The sequence below is a fragment of the Xiphophorus maculatus genome, chromosome 20 (assembly GCF_002775205.1).
Source record: "Xiphophorus maculatus strain JP 163 A chromosome 20, X_maculatus-5.0-male, whole genome shotgun sequence".
NCBI classification, from domain to species: Eukaryota; Metazoa; Chordata; class Actinopteri; order Cyprinodontiformes; family Poeciliidae; genus Xiphophorus; species Xiphophorus maculatus.
The window spans coordinates 11,053,343-11,073,557 of NC_036462.1; the positions used below are offsets into that span (position 1 = coordinate 11,053,343).

General features: G+C 35.4%; 2 protein-coding genes across 3 annotated transcripts; both read left to right on the top strand.

The window, feature by feature from the left end:
- Positions 1-146: 146 nt before the first annotated feature.
- On the top strand, positions 147-15,169 carry LOC102222761 (E3 ubiquitin-protein ligase Itchy-like). Of its 2 annotated transcripts, XM_023325209.1 has the most exons (25): positions 147-258; positions 943-1,012; positions 1,852-1,993; positions 2,980-3,104; positions 3,641-3,772; positions 4,493-4,541; positions 4,645-4,823; positions 5,035-5,115; positions 5,194-5,272; positions 5,538-5,633; positions 5,848-6,022; positions 6,405-6,474; positions 6,602-6,686; positions 7,155-7,283; positions 7,392-7,464; positions 7,604-7,675; positions 7,779-7,867; positions 8,095-8,254; positions 8,367-8,500; positions 9,370-9,510; positions 9,639-9,759; positions 10,212-10,316; positions 10,832-10,928; positions 11,023-11,095; positions 11,239-15,169. In XM_023325209.1, exons 2-25 carry the CDS (start codon positions 988-990, stop codon positions 11,336-11,338), a joined length of 2,532 nt encoding a protein of 843 aa, XP_023180977.1. In that variant the 5' UTR covers positions 147-258; positions 943-987; the 3' UTR covers positions 11,339-15,169. The 2 variants fall into 2 exon arrangements, with proteins under 2 accessions (XP_023180977.1, XP_005797239.1); XM_005797182.3 differs by having other exon boundaries at positions 5,035-5,272.
- Positions 15,170-16,362: 1,193 nt separating this feature from the next.
- Positions 16,363-18,232, top strand: pxmp4 (peroxisomal membrane protein 4). Its single transcript, XM_005797120.3, has 4 exons — positions 16,363-16,542; positions 16,744-16,806; positions 16,894-17,092; positions 17,665-18,232. The coding sequence occupies exons 1-4, from the start codon at positions 16,382-16,384 to the stop codon at positions 17,929-17,931; spliced, it is 690 nt and encodes a 229-aa protein (XP_005797177.2). The 5' UTR covers positions 16,363-16,381; the 3' UTR covers positions 17,932-18,232.
- Positions 18,233-20,215: the final 1,983 nt, after the last annotated feature.

A 20,215-nucleotide genomic window follows, 5' to 3' on the forward strand; every position in this document is an offset into this window, starting at 1 on the left:
GAAACATAACCGGATATCAAGTTGAATTTTCAATTAATGTACGTACAATCGGTTTGGGTCGAAATTTTATTTATTTATTTGTTTGTGTATATTTTATTTAGCGATGCGCTATTTTATTCTGAAAGGCATTAACCGGAAATGTGGAATTTAGCTAGTGTTACTGAAGTCCCTGTTAATGGCTGATATGTAACTGTCAACAATTCTGGGGTTGCTGAGACCGAAGCCCTTTTACGATCCATTACTCTCTGTGTTTCACAGGTAAAGATATTTGGTCTGGTTTGATTTAAAAGTTGTTTACTGAACAATCGGAGTAGCTTGAAAGCCCGGATGCTGGTAGCATTTGTAACATGGTTAGCTTATCCTCTTTTCGGTCTAAACCTCTAAGCAAAGTTCCTGATGGTGGTTGAACTCACTAGGAAACGAGCAGATCGCAAGACATTTATAATTGATCTTAAATATATTTTAAACCATTTATTCCCTCTCAAGAGTCTGTTATTGTACCATGACAGTTGACTCACGATGGAAAGCAGCTATTAAGACACTGAACTCACCAACAATAAAACGATCGGGTATTTTGTTGAATCTAAAAAAATGTACCACAATATAAAAGAAGAAATATTAGTGAAGGAAGGCTGAGTCAGACCTAATTAGACCGACTAGTTGATGATGGGATTTTCTGTTATGGAAGGGACTAGACGAGTTCTAGAAATAGACAAGATTAAACCAAGTCACCTTGTGAGGTGTATTGTGATGCATTTGAAATTAAGACGTTGAAGTAGTTGGCTACAAATCTATCTGCAGCAAACATCGTATTTTCCTTATCAATTGTGTATAAACATTTTATGATTCAGGGCTTTATTTTCTCAGCCTAATAAATCTAATCAAACTGTAGATTAGGTGCAATCAGGGTCCTGAATTTACACCTGTCGTCTCTGCTTCCAGGTTCATTTTTAAAGGCAACTTAGAATCAAATGTTATGGATGAACCATGAAGGCACAATTACAAGTCACAGGTAAGTTATTTCTTGGACAAATTTAAGAGCCACAAATAAACTTGAAGCCAGATATTCACCAATGCTATGAAAATTCTTGCTTTCTATGAAAGCAAGAACGCTAATCTCTTTGACAATCATATATAATAAATCTGACCAAACATTTGTTGCTTTAGGTTAGTTTGGATTGTTAAAAACTATTATATGGTAAATCAGAAAATCTAAAAAAAAATTGTTCTTTATATTACTTGATTTAAATTCAGTAGTTTACATATATTAAAATTACTATGACTTAAGCCCACTTGGGAAAGCCCAGATGATGGCTTTGTAAGCTTTAATTCACAGCATCTAAGTAGCTCAATTGAGATAAAACTATTTGCTTCTATTGACTGAATCAAAGGATTCTAACATTTGGCTGATCATTTTAGTACATGATGATATACCTTTGTTTCATGAGGGCCTATTGGTTGTGGTGTTGGAAAATAAGCGAATGTAAATACTATTAATAATCTAATATTGAGTAGGTATTATGACACTAAATTTAGTCAGGATGTACAGGCTTAATTATACATGAAAAGAATAAACCTTTTACATAATAGATAGTAATAAAATTATTGTGACAGGTGTTAGCACCACAAATAAATCTGCCAGAGGTTGGTACAGTGAAATGTTTAGTTGAATGTTTGGCGCTCAAATGATGATATTCATTTATGATGATGACAATAATAATAATTATTATAGTAATAATACAATGATGTTCTAGTATGTTTTCCAATTACAACCTCTAAATCAGTATGATCATATGTACAAAAATTTACTTCCAATCTCTTTATAGTTCATGGTTGTGTTCCTCTTTCCAGTGCTTTCAGCTAAGCTAAAGGAAAACAAAAAGAACTGGTTTGGTCCCAGTCCGTATGTTGAGGTAGCTGTGGATGGCCAGTCAAAGAGAACAGAAAAATGCAACAACACCCACAGTCCCAAATGGAAGCAGGCCCTCACTGTGTGAGTACTGTTGTTGTTTGTTTCTGTGGCAGAAGTCAGTTTTTTACTAGCCGAAATACTAGAAATCAACTTGGGAATTGTTAATACATTTCTCACTAATTTAGTTCAAATAAATAATTATTGGATTATGCATAGATTTGATACAAAATAAGAACATATTTTAATGTTTAATGCACACATAATGTGCTGTTTAGACATGTATTTATATAATTGTGAAAACTGATGTAATCATAATAGAAGTTGTGGAATTCCAGTTTTTATTTCATTCTAGCTCTTATAAGTCAAAGATACAATTGTACAATTTGTAGCACATAGGTTTCTGAGATGAACACAAGATGTCTGTAGGATGTCCCTTCATAATAATAAGTAAAAAAATGATTTATGTTTTTACAATCTATTTTTAAGCTATGGGTTTTATAATCCTAATTTGTAGATGCAGAAAATGTGTACTGAGATACCTCCTACTTTAGGATTTCTGTTAAGAAGGATGCTCACTTATGGAACAACTTTAATCATATTATTTTGTTCAAAGTGAAATTACACATATTGTAACACGTGATAAAGTACACACTGGAAATAACAAAAAAAGGTTATAGTATAGTCATTTCTTTTATATTTGCATAATTTCTTTGATAGTTTCAGGCCAAAATGAAAACAAATTGATTATTGGCTCATTTATAATTAATTAGTCTTGAAAACTCAATTAGAACAGCTGAATCGAGAGCATGTTTAGAACATCTCAATCCCATAAAAATTCTTGAAGCTTAAACATCAACATGTTTTCAAGTTATACTCAGTCAAGGACCTCCCTGTTTGAGCTGCACTTAACATAATGGTGGTTAAGTGCAGCTCAAACAGCTCTGAGGCAAGTGCAGCTCTGAGGCTGTAAAGTCTGAGGCTGACTTTACAGCCTCAGAGCTGTAAAGTCAGCCTCTTCTTTAGCACAGATTTTTACTAAATTTTGTGTCTGTGTTGCGTTCCTGCAGAATTGTGACTCCAGTCAGCAAACTCATCTTTCGTGTTTGGAGTCATCAGACACTGAAATCAGATATTCTACTGGGCATGGCCACTCTGGACATCGGCACGGTCCTCAAAGCCAATGATCTTAAATGCGAGTATACATTTGAAAATTTCTTCCACATAACGTTGCTTTTTAAAAAAAATTTTGTAATTATTGCACCTTTTTAAATTTCCTTTATTTGTCAGTGAAATTATGAATTTGTTGTAGGATCAGATGTTTTAAATGGAATTTGCATATGTTTTTACACTTGTTGAGTAAAGAGTTCAAATAAAATAAGATAAAATAAGTATCTTCCCATTCCATGGAGCTACACTTAGTCTGTGGATGTTTTATCTGTTTTGCCAAGAACTGTATAGTTAAACGGTGCAGCACACTCTATAGAGGTTGTTCTCTCTTATTATAAAAAAGTGCATGCCTGTCTGTACTCGTATCAACATATTCTGTTGTGGTTTGATAACATTCACACACATTTTTTCATATTTCTGACCTTGTTCTTTTGTAAAAGTTTGGACTTAGAGGAACATTGTATGCTTTTTCTACTTTGATCTCTAAGTTGAAGTCTGAGTTTTGCTATCGTGTTGCTGTTGGAAGCATTTTCTTAACGATGTTATTTCTCCTAATCCCAGTGTGTGAGGTGGTGCAGACGCTGCAGCTATCCTTTGACAGAGACCCTCAGGATATTGTAGGGGACCTCTCAATCTGTCTGGACGGCATGCAGGTTGACCCAGAAGCCTTTGCTCTGGCAGAGAGAGAGCAAGGTAAGGCAAGCACAAACAAGGTCATGGCAGAAATAATGGAGAACTTCAACACTTCCTTTTTTGAATTAGAATGTCAATGCTATATTGGCTTTGTATAAACGATTAAACTGGTTTACTTTGCTTAATCCATCTAGAGCAGGGGTGTCAAACTCCAGGCCTCAAGGGCCGCTGACTGGCAACTTTTAAATGTGCCTCTGCTACACCACACCTGAATAGAATAATTAGGTCATTAGCAAAGCTCTGGAGAACTTATCTACACAAGGAGGAGGCAATTAAGCCATTTCATTCCAGTGTTTTGTACCTGTGGCACATCTAAAAACTGCAGGACACCGGCCCTTTAGGACTGGAGTTTGACACCTGTGATCTAGAGGACTTTAGTCAAGGTTCAATTATCTGCATTACATTCATTTGCCTCCAGGGAGCAGTATAAGCATTTCATACATTCAGTTCGTAGAGGACAGCTTACACGAGCATTTAAAATGGCTAATTTAAAATGGCAGTTTTTAATTTGACTGCCATGTAATATATGGGCGAAAAACACGGTTTTAAATTCAACTGTAATAGCACTAGTAAACATTTTGAAAGCAAATCAGTATAAATATTATCAATGGCATAATATTACCTTGTCACCAGGGTAATATTATGAAATAGATCATTTCATTATCAGAAATGATCTAACATGGTCATACATAATGTTACAGTTTTCTTCTTTTTTTCTAGCTCCTCTTACAAATGGAAATGCAACACAAAATGGCAACACAAGCAACAGGTCTTGTAAACTTTTACTTGAAAATCCAAACCTGGGTTTATTGTTTTGCCAGTTTTTCTCCAATAAGGTTCCAGATAATTTTTTCTTAAACTTGTACTTTTAGATCAAGCCGGGACACGTCTCCATCCAGTGACTCAGATGACTGGGTCATTGTACCCAATGGTCTTACTGTCAGCGATAGAGGTTCTCCCTCTCCGTCTGCAGAGGGCTCCACTTCCTCGCGTCCTCCTAGGCCTGCCAGGCCACCTCCTCCTACGCCACGAAAACCTGCTGCCTCACCAAGTAGGAAAACACACAATTTCATATACTAAAGAGCTGCTAAAAATATGGATATCATATTTAAAGAAAGCAAATGACAGATAGTCTACTTTTAGATTTATTAGTTTTTGTTGACTAACCAAGTAGGTATTAGACTCCAGTTAAAGAGAGTTTTGCAAAAACAATGAATGCCATATGCTATTCTTCCCTGCTCCTTATCATCATTGTGTCCCAGGCTCTTCCAGTAGTTCTTCCCCCAGTGAACTGAGTGAAGCCCCAGCTTCTGACGGCTCCTCTCAGGCATCTGCAAGCGGAGGTTCAGACCAACCCGATGACACAGGTGCACGAACAGCAACGGCTGTTTCCTCACAGACGGCTTGTGCTCCCAAACCAGGTGGCGCTGTAACAGCAGCTCCAGCTACAACAGCTACTCCCAGAGTCAACCCCATTAGCAACGCACCGCTGCCACCAGGGTAAGGAGCAACTTCCTGTTTTGGTACTATGTCTGTTGTGATTTTAAATAATTCAGCTCAATTGGATTTAAAATATTTTTTTCAATGGTACCAAATGATAACTTTTTTGTCAGCTAGGATTATATAGTTATACATAACTTAATAAACTTTAGGGTCCGTAGCCTTCATTGTTCCAGGATCTTAGGTTTGTAAGATTTTTTTTATTTCTATTTATTAACTGGAAATGCATCAGAATTTGTTTAATATAATTTTTATTGTATTATAGATGGGAGCAAAGGGTAGACCAGAATGGAAGAGTGTATTATGTGGACCACATTGAGAAAAGGACAACCTGGGACAGACCTGAGCCTCTGCCTACAGGGTACCATGCTTTATCCTTTATTTAATGAATCCTGAAATATCAGAATCTGCTTTATTGGTCATATTGTGTGCACAAACAAGGAATTTGACTTCAGTTTTCAACCAAACAGCAAATCCTAAGTATTTTTAGTCTCATTTAAAATGGCTGCAACCACTTATAGTTACACCTGGATTAAATTTTTTACATTTTTGCTTTTTGTTTCTTTTTTCCCCAGCTGGGAGCGGCGGGTCGACCCGATGGGTAGAGTATACTATGTTGACCACATAACACGAACCACAACATGGCAACGGCCCACTCAGGAGTCAGTCCGCAACTATGAGGAATGGCAGAACCAGCGCAGCCAGCTCCAGGGAGCAATGCACCAGTTTAACCAGAGGTTCATTTACGGGGTGAGAACAGTCAATTTGATTACTTTCACCTTCAGTTACGGATTGGTTTCTTTGCCTCAGGACTCTATAAACTGTATTAGTACAATTGCTAAATTGTGAGCCAAGCTGGGTGATCTAAGTTTTTCAAAGCAGACAAGACAGCAATGGACCTTTTTTTTTTATTATTATTTTATTCTCTTAAACAGGTTTGCTTATTTATTTATTACTTGTTTGTCTACTCAGATAAGCTAAAAACAAGTTTTGTTGTACCAATAAGTATATACCAATAAGGTAAAGATTAAGAATTTCAGTAAGATCAGTTTACTTATTTGTAAATCAGAATTATACTCTATGTTTCTATTTTATTAATAGAGACTATTAATTAATATTCTTTCTGGCTCAGCTGCAGGATCAGTTTGCAGCCACATCCACTAAAGAATTCGACCCACTGGGACCGCTGCCACACGGCTGGGGTAAATATGTTTTCACAAGAATTCGCCTTAAAGATACTAAAGTCTTAGAAACATGATAAGGATCTGTTGAAGGAATGCATAGCTGTAAGTTGACATACATTTATGTACAAAAATGTTTTTGTTTTAGAGAAGAGAACAGACACCAACGGCAGAGTATATTTTGTTCATCATCCAACTCGAATGACACAGTGGGAGGACCCGAGGACACAGGGGTGAGTGCATATTGTATCATGTTATCTTGTGCTTTATGGCTCTAACTCTCTTTGGTAACAGCTGGATTCATTCCGTATCACTGAAAAGCAGCAACATGCCAATGTGTTGCTCAATTTATGAGGACTACTTTGAAACTTGAAGAAGGGAAACATTTTGGATCCTTCTTTTACAACTTTTAAAACGTTGCTTTGCCATTGCATTTTAGGCAATGCAATGTTTTTCTTATTTTAAAAAAGGAATTTAATTATTTATTTATTTACGGGTTTTGTGTATTTTCCATATAGCCTAAAATCAACTTTAGTGGTTAAATAGGAAATCTACAGAATATTCCAACTTAATTCATCCAAAAAATCGATTAATTGTCAGAATAATCGACTGACTGTGTGAATAAATTTAAGCTTCACTGAAAAGTGTGCTTATTTTCTTATCCTGTGTGTTTGTGTGTTTTCTTTGCATGCTTTGCTCAGTCTTCTGAACGACAAACCCCTGCCTGAAGGGTGGGAGATGAGGTTCACTGTGGACCACATCCCCTACTTTGTAGACCACAACCGGAAAACGACGACCTACATCGACCCTCGGACAGGGAAATCTTCCTTGTAAGTTGGTTTTCATAACATTTAAAGTAATCCTGCTGGTAAAGGAGATCTACCACCAGGTCTTCCATTCTTGTCACAACAAAAATGTTTGTTGTCTCACTTTTACAGCGAGAATGGGCCACAGATCACCTATGTTCGGGATTTTAAAGCCAAAGTGCAATACTTCAGATTCTGGTGTCAGGTATGTTCACAAATCAGATTGTTAATTGATTTTGTCCTGCTTTACTATTTTTTTAATGTATATTTTTACATTATTATTCAGAGATGAAAAAAATTCTTCTGCATCTGAGAACACATGTGTGTTTTGTGTTTGCTCTTAGCAATTATCTATGCCTCAGCATATCAAGATTACCGTCTCCAGAAAAACTTTGTTTGAGGATTCATTTCAGCAGGTAAGATCTTGTCTTTTTGTCATGTTTTGAGGTATTCAGTTGGTCTTTTCTTGTTTGTGCATGAATTATGTAAGTGAATTAATTTTCGGCCTTCCTTTCAAAGATCATGAGTTTTCACCCACAAGATTTGAGGCGGAGACTGTGGATAATTTTCCCTGGAGAGGAGGGCTTGGACTATGGAGGCGTAGCCAGGTAATCCCTCTGAAACTTTTAATGCAGGTGTGTCTTTTTTATGACTAATTGGGTGTGAAAAGTCTCACTTGCAAATTTTGTTGACAACACCCAATGTTGATGTAAAGTTGTGATGTAATATAAGCTTAGATGTTTTGTTGAAATCTTGATCATCAAGAAATTCTATCACTTCTTTTCATCACTTATGATTGCTAATATATTTTTGGAATTTGTGTTGATATTTTCAGAGAATGGTTCTTCTTGCTCTCCCATGAAGTGCTAAATCCCATGTACTGTTTGTTCGAGTACGCTGGAAAGGACAACTACTGTCTTCAGATTAACCCTGCTTCTTATATCAATCCGGATCATCTTAAATACTTTAAATTCATTGGCCGCTTCATTGCCATGGTACCCTTTTCTATTGGTTTTAAAATAAATTTTTGGCTTAGTAAATTTGAATTTGCATGTCTTTCATTCAAAGTCACTAAATGTGTATTTTGTTTCTCTATTTTTTCCTCAGGCCTTGTTCCATGGAAAGTTTATTGACACGGGTTTCTCGCTGCCTTTCTACAAGCGCATTTTGAACAAACCACTGGCTCTTAAAGACTTGGAGTCCATTGACCCCGAATTTTATAATTCACTCATTTGGATCAAGTAGGTAGTTCATGCATATAATGTGTGTGAGGTACAAGTGAACGTATTAATCTGGAAAACCATGGAATTTGTGTATTTTCCAGGTCTGGAAAAAGAAAATAGACTGTGTGAAAGTATCTTTATTTCTAGATTATGTTTTATTCTATTGAGCAATGATGGCACAGGTTTAACACCTGACAACAGTAAAAATGTCTGTTATAAATTCATAATGAGGTTTTATATTTATAGTTTAAAATGATATAAATAAGGCCTGATCACTATGGAGAAATTAGTCTGAACAATTAAAGGATTTTGGCATAAAGCTTATATGATCTTTATGCCAACCTAGATTTTCTGAAATAGTCAGTGGTCAAATAGTTTCGAAATTTAACTCTGTTGAATGTGAACCAAATAACACATTATTGTTTCATTCTGGATTTTCATACAGATATTGATTTTTAATATCTCCCAAGTTTTTGATTAACCAGCACATTTTTAACATTTGTTGGTTCTCATAATTAGTGAGGACAATTTGAGGTCACTACATGTTAATGTTCAGTCTATAAATTCTGATGATCTCCAGCTTAGTTTTCTGCAGGTAAGAAAATGATTAGCGTTGGTGTAACCTCTTAGAATTAGAAGCATGTTCTATTTCTGGCTGAAAAAAAAGCTACAACAATGGATCTATGCACTTAATACATAAACCTGGAAGTCTTAGCTAACAGGTTATGTATCAAGTTTTCCATTTTCTCTTTATGAGTTAGAGGTTCTACTGTACCACATGAGTTCACCCATCACATTTTATTGCTGTCCGTAAAACCTTAGAGAAACTGTGTTGCTATGGTTATTTAAACTGAATTGGTTAAGAAAGTGGGTTTTATGTCTTGCAGGGACAATAACATAGAGGAATGCGGTCTGGAGATGTTCTTCTCTGTTGATAAGGAGATCCTGGGAGAGGTCAGCACTCATGAGCTGAAACCAGATGGAGGAAACATTCCAGTTACTGAAGACAACAAGGAGGAATACATCAGGTACAGCTGCATTTTTCCACTTCCTACTTACTAATCATGTTTTGCTATTTTTACATCCTTGAAACTATAACAGTTATGAAAGTAGATTCATAACTGTTATACACCAACCTGTATAATTTTTTATACAGGTTGGTGGCAGAGTGGAGGCTGTCCAGAGGGGTGGAGGAGCAGACCCAGGCATTCTTTGAGGGCTTCAATGAAGTTCTTCCTCAGCAGTACCTTCAGTACTTTGATGCAAAGGAGTTGGAGGTACAAAGCTAATTGGGTGTTTTTCTCAGGAATCTTTAAAAAGCAGGTTGTTTTAAATGTGCTTGTCATCCATTGCTGATTAAAATAATATTATATTTTGCAGTATTTATTGTGATAACTGTAAAATTGACTGTAAAACAGTTTAAAATGTGTATTTTTTGGCATTTCCTCTCTAAATACAGTCAGATTACCACAAACACAAATGCTGCCCTAAAAATAAAACTTGCCTAATATATACTTTAGACACTAGGTGCATTAGGGGGAGCAGTTGCATACAATGATAGCATTTGATCAAATGTTCAAATATATTTGTCTTTATTGATTCTCTCATGTAATATATCTGCCATAATAGAAGATAAGGTAAAGCACTATTTCCTGCAACATAAACAGCAATTTGAATTTAGTTTGTCATGGTGGTGATGTGTTCAATGTATTCTATGTTTTGTTTTTAGGTAATGCTGTGTGGAATGCAGGAGATAGACCTGGTGGACTGGCAGAGAAACACAATTTATAGACATTATGCTAGGAGCAGCAAGCAGATCCTTTGGTTCTGGCAGGTTTGTTCTGAAAATAAATGTTCTGTTATTGTTATATTTGTTAATGTCACAAGGAATCAAATCTTCACAGGTTTTGGGTGGACCTAACCTTCATGCTTTTTCATTTAAAATAATATCCAGCAGCAAAAATCTCTGAACATTCATGTGTTGGAGCAGTTTGGAACATGATCTCCTTTCTTTTCTATAGTAAGATTACGTCAAACTTAGCAAAACAGAAAATGTTTTAGAAAAAAAGGTACAGTTTGAGATTTATTTTCTCAGATTGATTGTAGTTTTCAGAAAGTGGGAGGTAAGGCTGACTGGCATGTATGCAAAGTATACACGCCAGTTTCATAATGTTTTAATTTGTTTTGGCATGTAAAGAGTAAAATATACTGTTAAAACGGCACTGGAAGTATGTGGTGCTGGAATTGTACAAAAGTGCAGCATAAATGTGCAAATCTATATCCACTTTTCTTATCTGAATGCATTTGGAAATATCTAACTAATTGGAACATAAATTACTTGTTTTGCAGTTTGTGAAGGAGATGGACAACGAAAAACGAATGAGACTCCTGCAGTTTGTCACCGGCACCTGCCGTCTTCCTGTGGGTGGCTTTGCTGATTTGATGGGTGCGTAAAATCCATACAGATGTATAAAACAGACGGGTTTTTTTTGCACCGTCATGAGATTTTTCTCATACAATTTTCTTGTGTGTGTATATAGGAAGCAATGGTCCACAAAAGTTTTGCATTGAGAAAGTGGGGAAAGAAAACTGGCTTCCACGAAGTCACACGTGGTGAGAATGTTGTTTTTTTTTTTTGCTCAAAATGATGTCATATCATAAATGAATGGGCACCTCAGCTTTTCTTGTCACATGCAGTAAAAGACAACAAAAAATGTCAGAAGAGTAACTATGACTCTGTTGTTTTTTCTATTTAGCTTCAATCGTCTGGATCTCCCTCCTTATAAAAGCTATGAGCAGCTGAAGGAGAAACTTATGTTTGCCATTGAGGAAACGGAAGGATTTGGGCAGGAATAATCATAACAGGAGTTCCTGATTTTCATCCCGATAAATGGATGCAACAGAAAATTGCTGACCTTGAATGAGCCGGATCCATTTTAGAAAGAAGCACTTTTAGCAGTTTCTCTCTGCAGCCTGGAAATGCTTTCACCATGGTAGATTCTGTCTGTCTCAATAGCATATTCACAAAAGATTACAAAATTGTTTCATAATAGGTTCATTATTTAACAAGGGATCTGTGAGTCTTCTACCTTGATGACCTGTTCCTCCCTGATCCACTTAATCTCACTTTGCTGCACAAAAAGACTAAAAAAAGAAACGCCTTTCTCACTCTGGCATGCCTGCACTTGCTGTATGTTGAGTAAGCGCAGTTTCTACACGTGGAGCACAGATTCTGCGCCACAGTCATTTAGAACCACTTTGTTGGGCTATGCACCCTGATAATGTACAAGGAAAGAAACTTGTCTGTACATTTTGACTCGTAATATGAAGATTAATTTCCTGACAGATAAAACAGTCCCTTTTGATTTGAGGTCATTGAGGTTTTGTTTTCTTTCTTTTGATGGAAGGTGGGATGAATGAATATTTTTCTAATAGGTGACTGATATGAATCCTGTAGCACATATACAGTTTTTTATTAACTTTGCTAAATGTGATGACTTTAATTGCAATAATACTTTCTTGTGTTGTGACAGGTTAATATGTTCAACTAGTTTGCACATGTTTTTGTGAGCATTGAGATTATGATTGCTATTAGAAGATGCTATTTTTAAGTGCAATAGTTTTGTAGAACACATAATTTCGCCAATGTCGCATTCAAACAGGGCTTTGATTAGTTTTTCTAAGATTTAGTTTTTACCTTCAAGTTAAATCCCAGTACTACATGGAGATCTGTTGCATACTTTGAATTCTGTAAGGTTACTGTGGTTTGCTGTCCCATTATAGCTGCTACTGTTATATCTGCATTTTAGACCATAAATGTTTACCAAATGTTTCAGTCAGGAAGAAGTAAACTGTGAAGGCTGTGATAACGAAGCTGGTACTGATGACCCATTCAAACTGAGCGATAGTCGGTTCTCAGCTAGTTCTCAAGAGCCCAAGTTACATAACTGGAGCAGCGGTGTGTCAGATGGGTTCTGTTAAGCTTTGCAAACGGAGTGAATCCAAGAAAAGCTAAGATTTAAAATTCTACAGGTTTCATTTATTAAGTGACTGTTATTGCTTATGTGTAGTTGAAACCAGACATTTACACAGACATTTTCAAAAATATGTTTTATTAACCTCACAATTACATTACATCATACTAAAATAGTCCCAGAATAATTTGATTTTAAGATAATTGCTCACATTTTCTTCAAATTCAAAAGTTTTAATAGATTTTATTAGTATTTGGGATATTTTCCATTTGAATAGAATGACTTGAATGTGTTAGGTATTTTTTCACATGCTCCCCATAATAGTTTGCTGGAGTTTTGGTCCATTCCTCCCATCAGACCTGGTCTCACTGACTCTGTTATGCAATCTGCCTTGATCGCACAAAGTTTTTTTTAGCTCTGCCTACAATTTTCTCTATGGGATTGGATCAGGGCTTTGCGATGGCCATTCCAAAACATTGACTCACTTTTATTCTTTTGTAACTAATTCACTAACTAGGCTTAGGGTCATTGTCTGTATGGAAACACATGGTTTAACTTTCTGCCTGTCTTGAGATGTTTCTTTAATATTGCCACATGATCTTATTTTCTCATCTATTTTGTGAAGTGCACCAGTCCCTCCCACAGCAAAACATCCACATGATGCTAGCCCCCTGTACAACTGGGATTGTTTTCCTGGATTTTCAAGCTCTCCTCTGCTATGATCTGCATTATGGACAAACATTTCAGTGTTATTTTCATTTGACCACAATATATCAAAAATATTAACATATTTGGCTCTAGGTGCATTTGCAAAGTGTCTTTTTTTTTTTTTTTACCTTTGGTATGACTTCTTCGCCGAGTCGCCTTACAGCTAACCTTGGTACATGTTTCACGATGTATAATCACACTCTCTTGCCAGATTCTGCCAGCATCTTTCCAAAACAAGTTTTGTTTTTTTTCTGGGGTTGATGTGCACATTTTGCTGTGAAACATGTTCATCTATACGACACAAATCTTGTCCCCTTTGTGAATGTTAGCACAGCTCAGCATTTTATAGTTGCCAATAATATTTTTTGAACAGATGAATAGGGTGGGAGTTATTCCAAGGATAAACCGGATTTGTGGAGGTCTGGCATTCTCTTCCTTTTACTTTGACTGATTTCTTTAGGTTATCCACACAGTTCGACTCAAGGAAACCTTGTGATTGAGGTTTACCTAAAAAAAACATCCACATTTAACTAAAATATTGTGAACTATCCTATCAGATGCTTACAAGGCCGTGCTATTAATCACCTAGGTTTTGCAAATTGTTTAAAGGTAATTTAAACTTAAAGATATAAATCTTTAAGTCTTAAATGCATTAAGATTTAGTCTTAATGCATATAAACTGCTGAATTTGAAGGCCTTAATAAAAATTTATTTTAAACATTTTAATATACTTGATTTTGCAAATAAAAAAGTGGTAATCTTATTTTTATCCTAAAACAAGAGGAGTTTAATTTGATTTAAATTCATACATCTGAGAATAAATATCTGGTTTCAACTACAAATACACTTAGTGAGTATAAAAAAGCTCATCCATCAATACATCTGGATTGCCCAAGAAGTGAAGAAAACTTAGTTTCACAGAACCCTAGTTTTATAGGGTGTGAGTTGCTCAGATTTCTACATTATAATTAAAGACTTTTGCTAGAACAAGGCTATATAGAAAGGTAATTAGTAAAATTGTGAACCTTTAAATGTCAATGTTCTCCAAATTTCACAATAGCATCTACTGCATCCTCATGAATATTGCCACCCCTTGTAAAGATGTCGGGGGGGTGGGGGGGATAAAATAAAATTGCACTAGCATTCTGACTGAAATACTTTTGGAAAATCTAGTTTTTAATTTCAGAACATTTAGTAAATGTATTGGGGGGGATATAACAAGTTTTAATAAGATCTTCAGTGCCACAGTTGGTATCTAATCATCAATGACTTCATGTTTACCAAGAGGATAATTATGTTGTAACACTAAAGTCTGATCTTCAAAAGTGGCGAAGGTAAGAGACCATACAGTTTAATTAAGGTAGAAATTAGATTTATAAATCAGGAAAGCTGGAAAGAAAATAGCTACTCATCTAGAATAATGATTAAAAAAACACTCTTGAAATTACTGTGATCTGTGTGAGATTATACTACTGCTAAAAATAAATGGTGCAACTTTCTTTTTCTTTTTACATGCTTTCAAGGGGTGCCAATAATTGTGCAAGGTGTTGTACTTTAAGTTGTACTTCAACTTTCAGCTTTTATTTTTCCAAATATATAAAAAGATAATTATAAAAACTGAAAAAAAAGGTGTTTTGTCAATGAATCTGAATATAACCCTGTTTTTATTTTATCATTTAAAACTGCTACTGGTGTTACTGTTTGGGGTTCACTGGATTTTCTTTTTTTCCAAATGTTTCTAACAATTTTCTATTTTAAGATTGTGGCACACATCTCACATTTACTGTGAAGGGAAAACAAGCAGTAAGCAGCTTTACACATAGTTTCAGACTGATTTAAAATAATTATGTAGTAATGTCATTATTAGGAACCCTCCTAGCTTTACATTGGGGTTGTGCTGCAAATTGAAGACTGTGATTGTAATGTGTGTTCTACTTAAAAAATCAAAAAAAATATCTATCTGCTGTTTCCCTTTAAGATCACTCATTAAAAACAAATAAGATTCTTGGATTTGAAGTGTGAATTTACTCCCATAAGCCATAGTTCATTATAGTTATTTTTTTACTATGCTTTATCTACATTCAAAAATTAGTTTTCCTTTGTTTACCTCTTAATGATTACTTATTGTATCCATTTCTTCTAATTATTTAACATTTTTTTGTGATGGATGTGAATCAGTCCAACCACAACCCACAACTAGCTAGTGTTTAATATAATGTTTACCCGTGCTGTAAACACAAAGCTGGTTGATTTTGCTACTTGTCTCTCTGATCACCACTGTGTTCCAAATCATGGGACAGAAATCTGTAGAAATATGCAAACGTGTATCAGAGTTGTAATGACAGGATTGTTGTAATCCACTGTCAGTTGTGTAATCACTATTTATTTCTTATCTATAACTTTTTGATAAGTGAAAGTCAGTGGGTTAATTCTATTTATCAATAACATGAATTGAATGTGCTGTTGACCAGAACTGATTAATAAAAACAAATGATCAGTAAAATTATTAAAATGCTAAAAGTGGGATCATTACTTTCTTGTTAACATCTCTCTTCTTTCTCCTCCTACGATGTCCTACGCAGCGCTTAACTGACTTGATGTTTGACCTTCATTCAATTCAAAAGGTGAATCTCACAGATTTTTACCTTGCAGCTAATTATTCCCAAAGTTCTGTTTTGCAGAAAATTTGAATATTATATAGATTGGAACAAAATAAAATTGATTGTTAATACAGGAATGTCAACATACTGAAAAGATTAAGGACAACTTAGAGAACCCAATTAACCTGATAGTCATGTTTTTGGACTGCAACTTTTAGATGTGCCTCTAATGCACCACACCTGAATACAATAATTAGGTCATTAGCAAGGCTCTGGAGAACTTATCTACACAAGGAGGAGGTAATTAAGCCATTTGATTCCAGTGTTTTGCACCTGTGGCACATCTAAAAACAGCAGGACAGCGACCCTTGAGGACTGGAGTTTGGCACCTGTGATTTAGAGAAACCAATTAACCTGACAGTTTTTGGACTGTCGTAAGTTGAAATTAAATGTAAAATTTGCCATGGAAATCAATTTGATTTGCGTTTATTTAAACGACAAATCATCATCATTATTTGAGCTCATTTAAAAGATTACACAAAGTTAAGTCGTTCAGAAAGGAGTGACTCAGGAACCAGTAGTTTGGCCATGGCTGGGGTCGATTTTATGTGTGACACATGAGTCGCAACCTTTATTTGTGTCCCCTCTCGGTTCGATTGAAAGTCATGGCAGATCCTGACCTGATAAGAACTGTCCTGTACACGATCAATAACCTTTTACAACAGGAGAAATACAAAGCCGCCTTGGCTGTTGTGAAGGGATTCAGGAACGGAGCTGTGTGAGTAAAACACAAGCAGCTAGTTAGCTTAGCCGCGTTAGTTATACAGCTGCAGTATAGCTGCAGTCCTAACTGCGTTTAGTCATCAAGCCATTCAGCTCATACTGAGTCGAAGATAATAAATTAGGTTTGCAGTAGTAGTTACTGTTATTTCACTTAAAATCAGGTGTGTTTTAACTGAGTGAATCATGTTTGTTTTAGGTATGGAGCAAAGATCAGAGCACCACATGCCCTGGTCATGACATTTCTGTTTAGAAGTGGCAGGTCAGTCACCGATGTGAACATTTACTTCAATTACTTACAACGTTGTCTATTTTGGATGTGAACACATTGAATTTATTCCCATTGTAGTTTAAAAGACAAACTTCGAGCCATTTTGAAAGCCACATACACCCACTCCAGGAACCTGGCCTGCTTTGTGTTCACATACAAAGGACTGCAAGTCTTACAGCAGAAGATCCAAGGAAAGAGTCTCCAGTCCCACTCCTTCCTCGCTGCCTGTGTTGGAGGATGGCTGGTGTTTGGAGACAACAACAATATTAACAGTCAGGTAGAGTATGATGCTTTGTAGGTCAGGAGTGTCTGGGGGGAATAAAATTGTTAAAAACTGCTAATAAAAGTTTCCTTAGCTGCCGTTCTGTGTTCACCTGTTTGGGTTCATAAAGCTTGTTCAAAAATGAAAAATCTATGTACAAATACCAACAGAATATGTTCCAACTTTAGACTTGGAGAGGAAAAATATATTTAAGTCTGTTTATGAGGGAGAAAAAACATATTTACTCTTTTTACTAACAAACACAAGTCCTAAAAAAATCATAGTTACTAATTCTAATGATACTTACCATAAAATGTTAAGATCTGACCATTAGTCCATCTCTGTGCATCTTGGACGTCTCGACAATCTGACTAGAATATGTACAGATTAGAAAACCTACTTCCTATGTCCTAAGCCCAGTGGGATGCACCCAGCTCACTCATGATTGTACTGACATAGACCAAACTTTGACTTGATTCTCTTATCTCTTTCCCCATCTGTTAAAGTTACCGATTTTATCCGTTTCCTGGGGCCAATTGATTTCCCGTGTTTTAACAGTTTCTTATTTTTTTATGTTATCACTTCAGATCAACATGTACCTGCTGTCCAGAATCCTATTCGCCTTATCTCGACTGGCTGTCGAAAAAGGATTCATCCCTGCGCCCAAACAAGACCCTTTCCCACTCTTTGCCACGCTGGTGTGGGGAATCGTGTTGTGGTTGTTTGAGTATTACCCCCACACCCTTCAACCCTCCCTTCAGTCCTCCATGAATTATCTTTATCATGACAGCAATGTGTGGCATGACATCTCAGACTTCCTTGTTTATAATAAGCCAAGGATTGCTGGATCTTAGAAATGACACTTTACTGATTTCTTTAGTCTTTCTGATAATGATTGAATAAATATTTTTTTAATAATCAAACTTTTCTTGTTAATGGTTGCATTTTTAACTCTTGATATGACACTGTACTATGACATTAATTAACCATTTTTACTTTATTTTGTGATATCTGTGGAATTTGATCATGATTGCAAAGCACTACGTTCATTTTCTGTTCACACTGTACCTTGTATGATATTTTTGGGGAAGTTTTGTCTAAGTCCAGAATATGTTTAATTTTTAAATTTCAATAATAAAAGAAATATATTCATTTATGATCGTTGGTTATTTGTTAAGTTTTAGGAATAACATGTTTGATAAAAGATTTATGAGTAAAATACAAAGTATTACACATACACAATACTCTGTAATATACAGTGTATTGTACTGAAATTCAACAACCTGCTAAAATGATAATTAAATAACCTGACTCAATCACAAATGGATGACCCCATTTATTTATTGAAAATAAACAAATGGGGTTTATTTTAAAAATCAGTGAAAACTAAATTGATGAAAGACACACAATATGTTCAATGGGATAAAACCAAAATGATGTTTAAATGCCATTTTAAGGACCATAAAAACACTAATTCTGAAATGATCTGTGCTTTAACTTTTACACATAAAGCATGTATTTGTGCAATAAAATTTTTGCAGCTTCTGACAATTTAGGATATTTTGGTCAAATATCAATACACCTAATTTATAACTAAAGGTCTTCAAGCTATTTTCTGCTGCTTATTTCAGGTCTCTAAAGTGATACCACAAAGTTTTCATTGAAGAACTTATCTTGATCCTGTGAGGTTCTTACTTTTTTTGCAAAGAAAATGTCTGTGTTTGGATATTCAAACTCCTATTGATATGACAAGATGGAGGTTCTCTCCAAGTGGTGGTTTGATTTTGTATTCTGACTCGAGGAACAATTTGTTCACCATGAATGATGCCTCGTAAGAAACCCCACAGGTCCATCAGCTCGCACTACTTAAAGAAGTTTTTATCTAAGTGCCTTTAGGGAGCCTGGGATGTGGAATTCATTTTAAAGTGTTATTTCATTGTGTTGCTATATATGATATTGTGTAATGTGATTGTTGTATATTTTAAATTCTCTGAAGTTTATGTACAGTATTTTATTGAGTTGAACTAAGTACTTGCCTTTTTACATATATATGTAACAATACAAGTATAAATATATATATATATACATTAGACATTGTGCAAAGAGTGAAAGGATATTTAAATTTCAATTTGATAAACCCACATTTTCCATGATTCTCATGATGTTTAGACATAAACAAGCCCTCATAATACCAAATGTTCCCAACGACTGTGAACTCCTGCAGGCAGCATTCAAAAAATGGGTGTGCATTGGAACACACTTACTGAACAGATTTGTCTAGTGCCTGAAGGTGTGTCACGGTTGTACAGTATTTAATGAGGGGTGAAAAAAAAAACATCCTGTTTCAGCAAAACCTGTTCTGTATTTATCTCTAAAAGCCTGGATAATTGTTTTTGCAGCCTTGCACTAACCACTCTGTCATGTATCCAGCCTTAAAGTATCATTGGTTAAAAAAAGAAGTGCAAATAGTGCATTTTAAAATGTGCAAATAGTAATTATCTTCCTAAAACCTTCTTCTATTGATAGTAACAACTGCTTGCAGCTAAACTCAGACATAGCTAACACTTGTCCCAGACTGTCATGTCTGATATTAGACTTAACAATTAAACTTGAGATAACTCATTTGATTATGTAATCATATGTTATTATGATTATGATACTGTTATGGTCTGTTTAGCTGATATAATATGAAGGGGACTGGCTTGTCTCTGCTGTTAGACTACTGACTAAGTCAACAAAGGAACTCAAACACCCATTTTGAAGTGACTATAAAGTTCAGCCACAGTCGTAGGTTATTGAATCAGATCCTGTTTCACACTCTTTGCAGGACTGGATGTGACTGATTTTTCACCCAGACTGGGGAAATTACATCCCTTATTTCCCTCATAAGTTTGGACTCAGTGGATACAATTAACACACACCTAGAGGCATTTTTTTCCAAGAAGTTCTATGGGTTTCTAAGATTCATGAATTCATGAATATTGTGTTTCTTGTATTGTACACTACTGTATATTTTACTTGGCTCCCTTTTGTAGAGGAATCGATGACATCCGTCTATGAAAAGGTGCTACATCATTTATTAATGAACTTTTGGAATTGATGTATTGGGTGAAAAAAGAATTTATCTCCAACTTCATC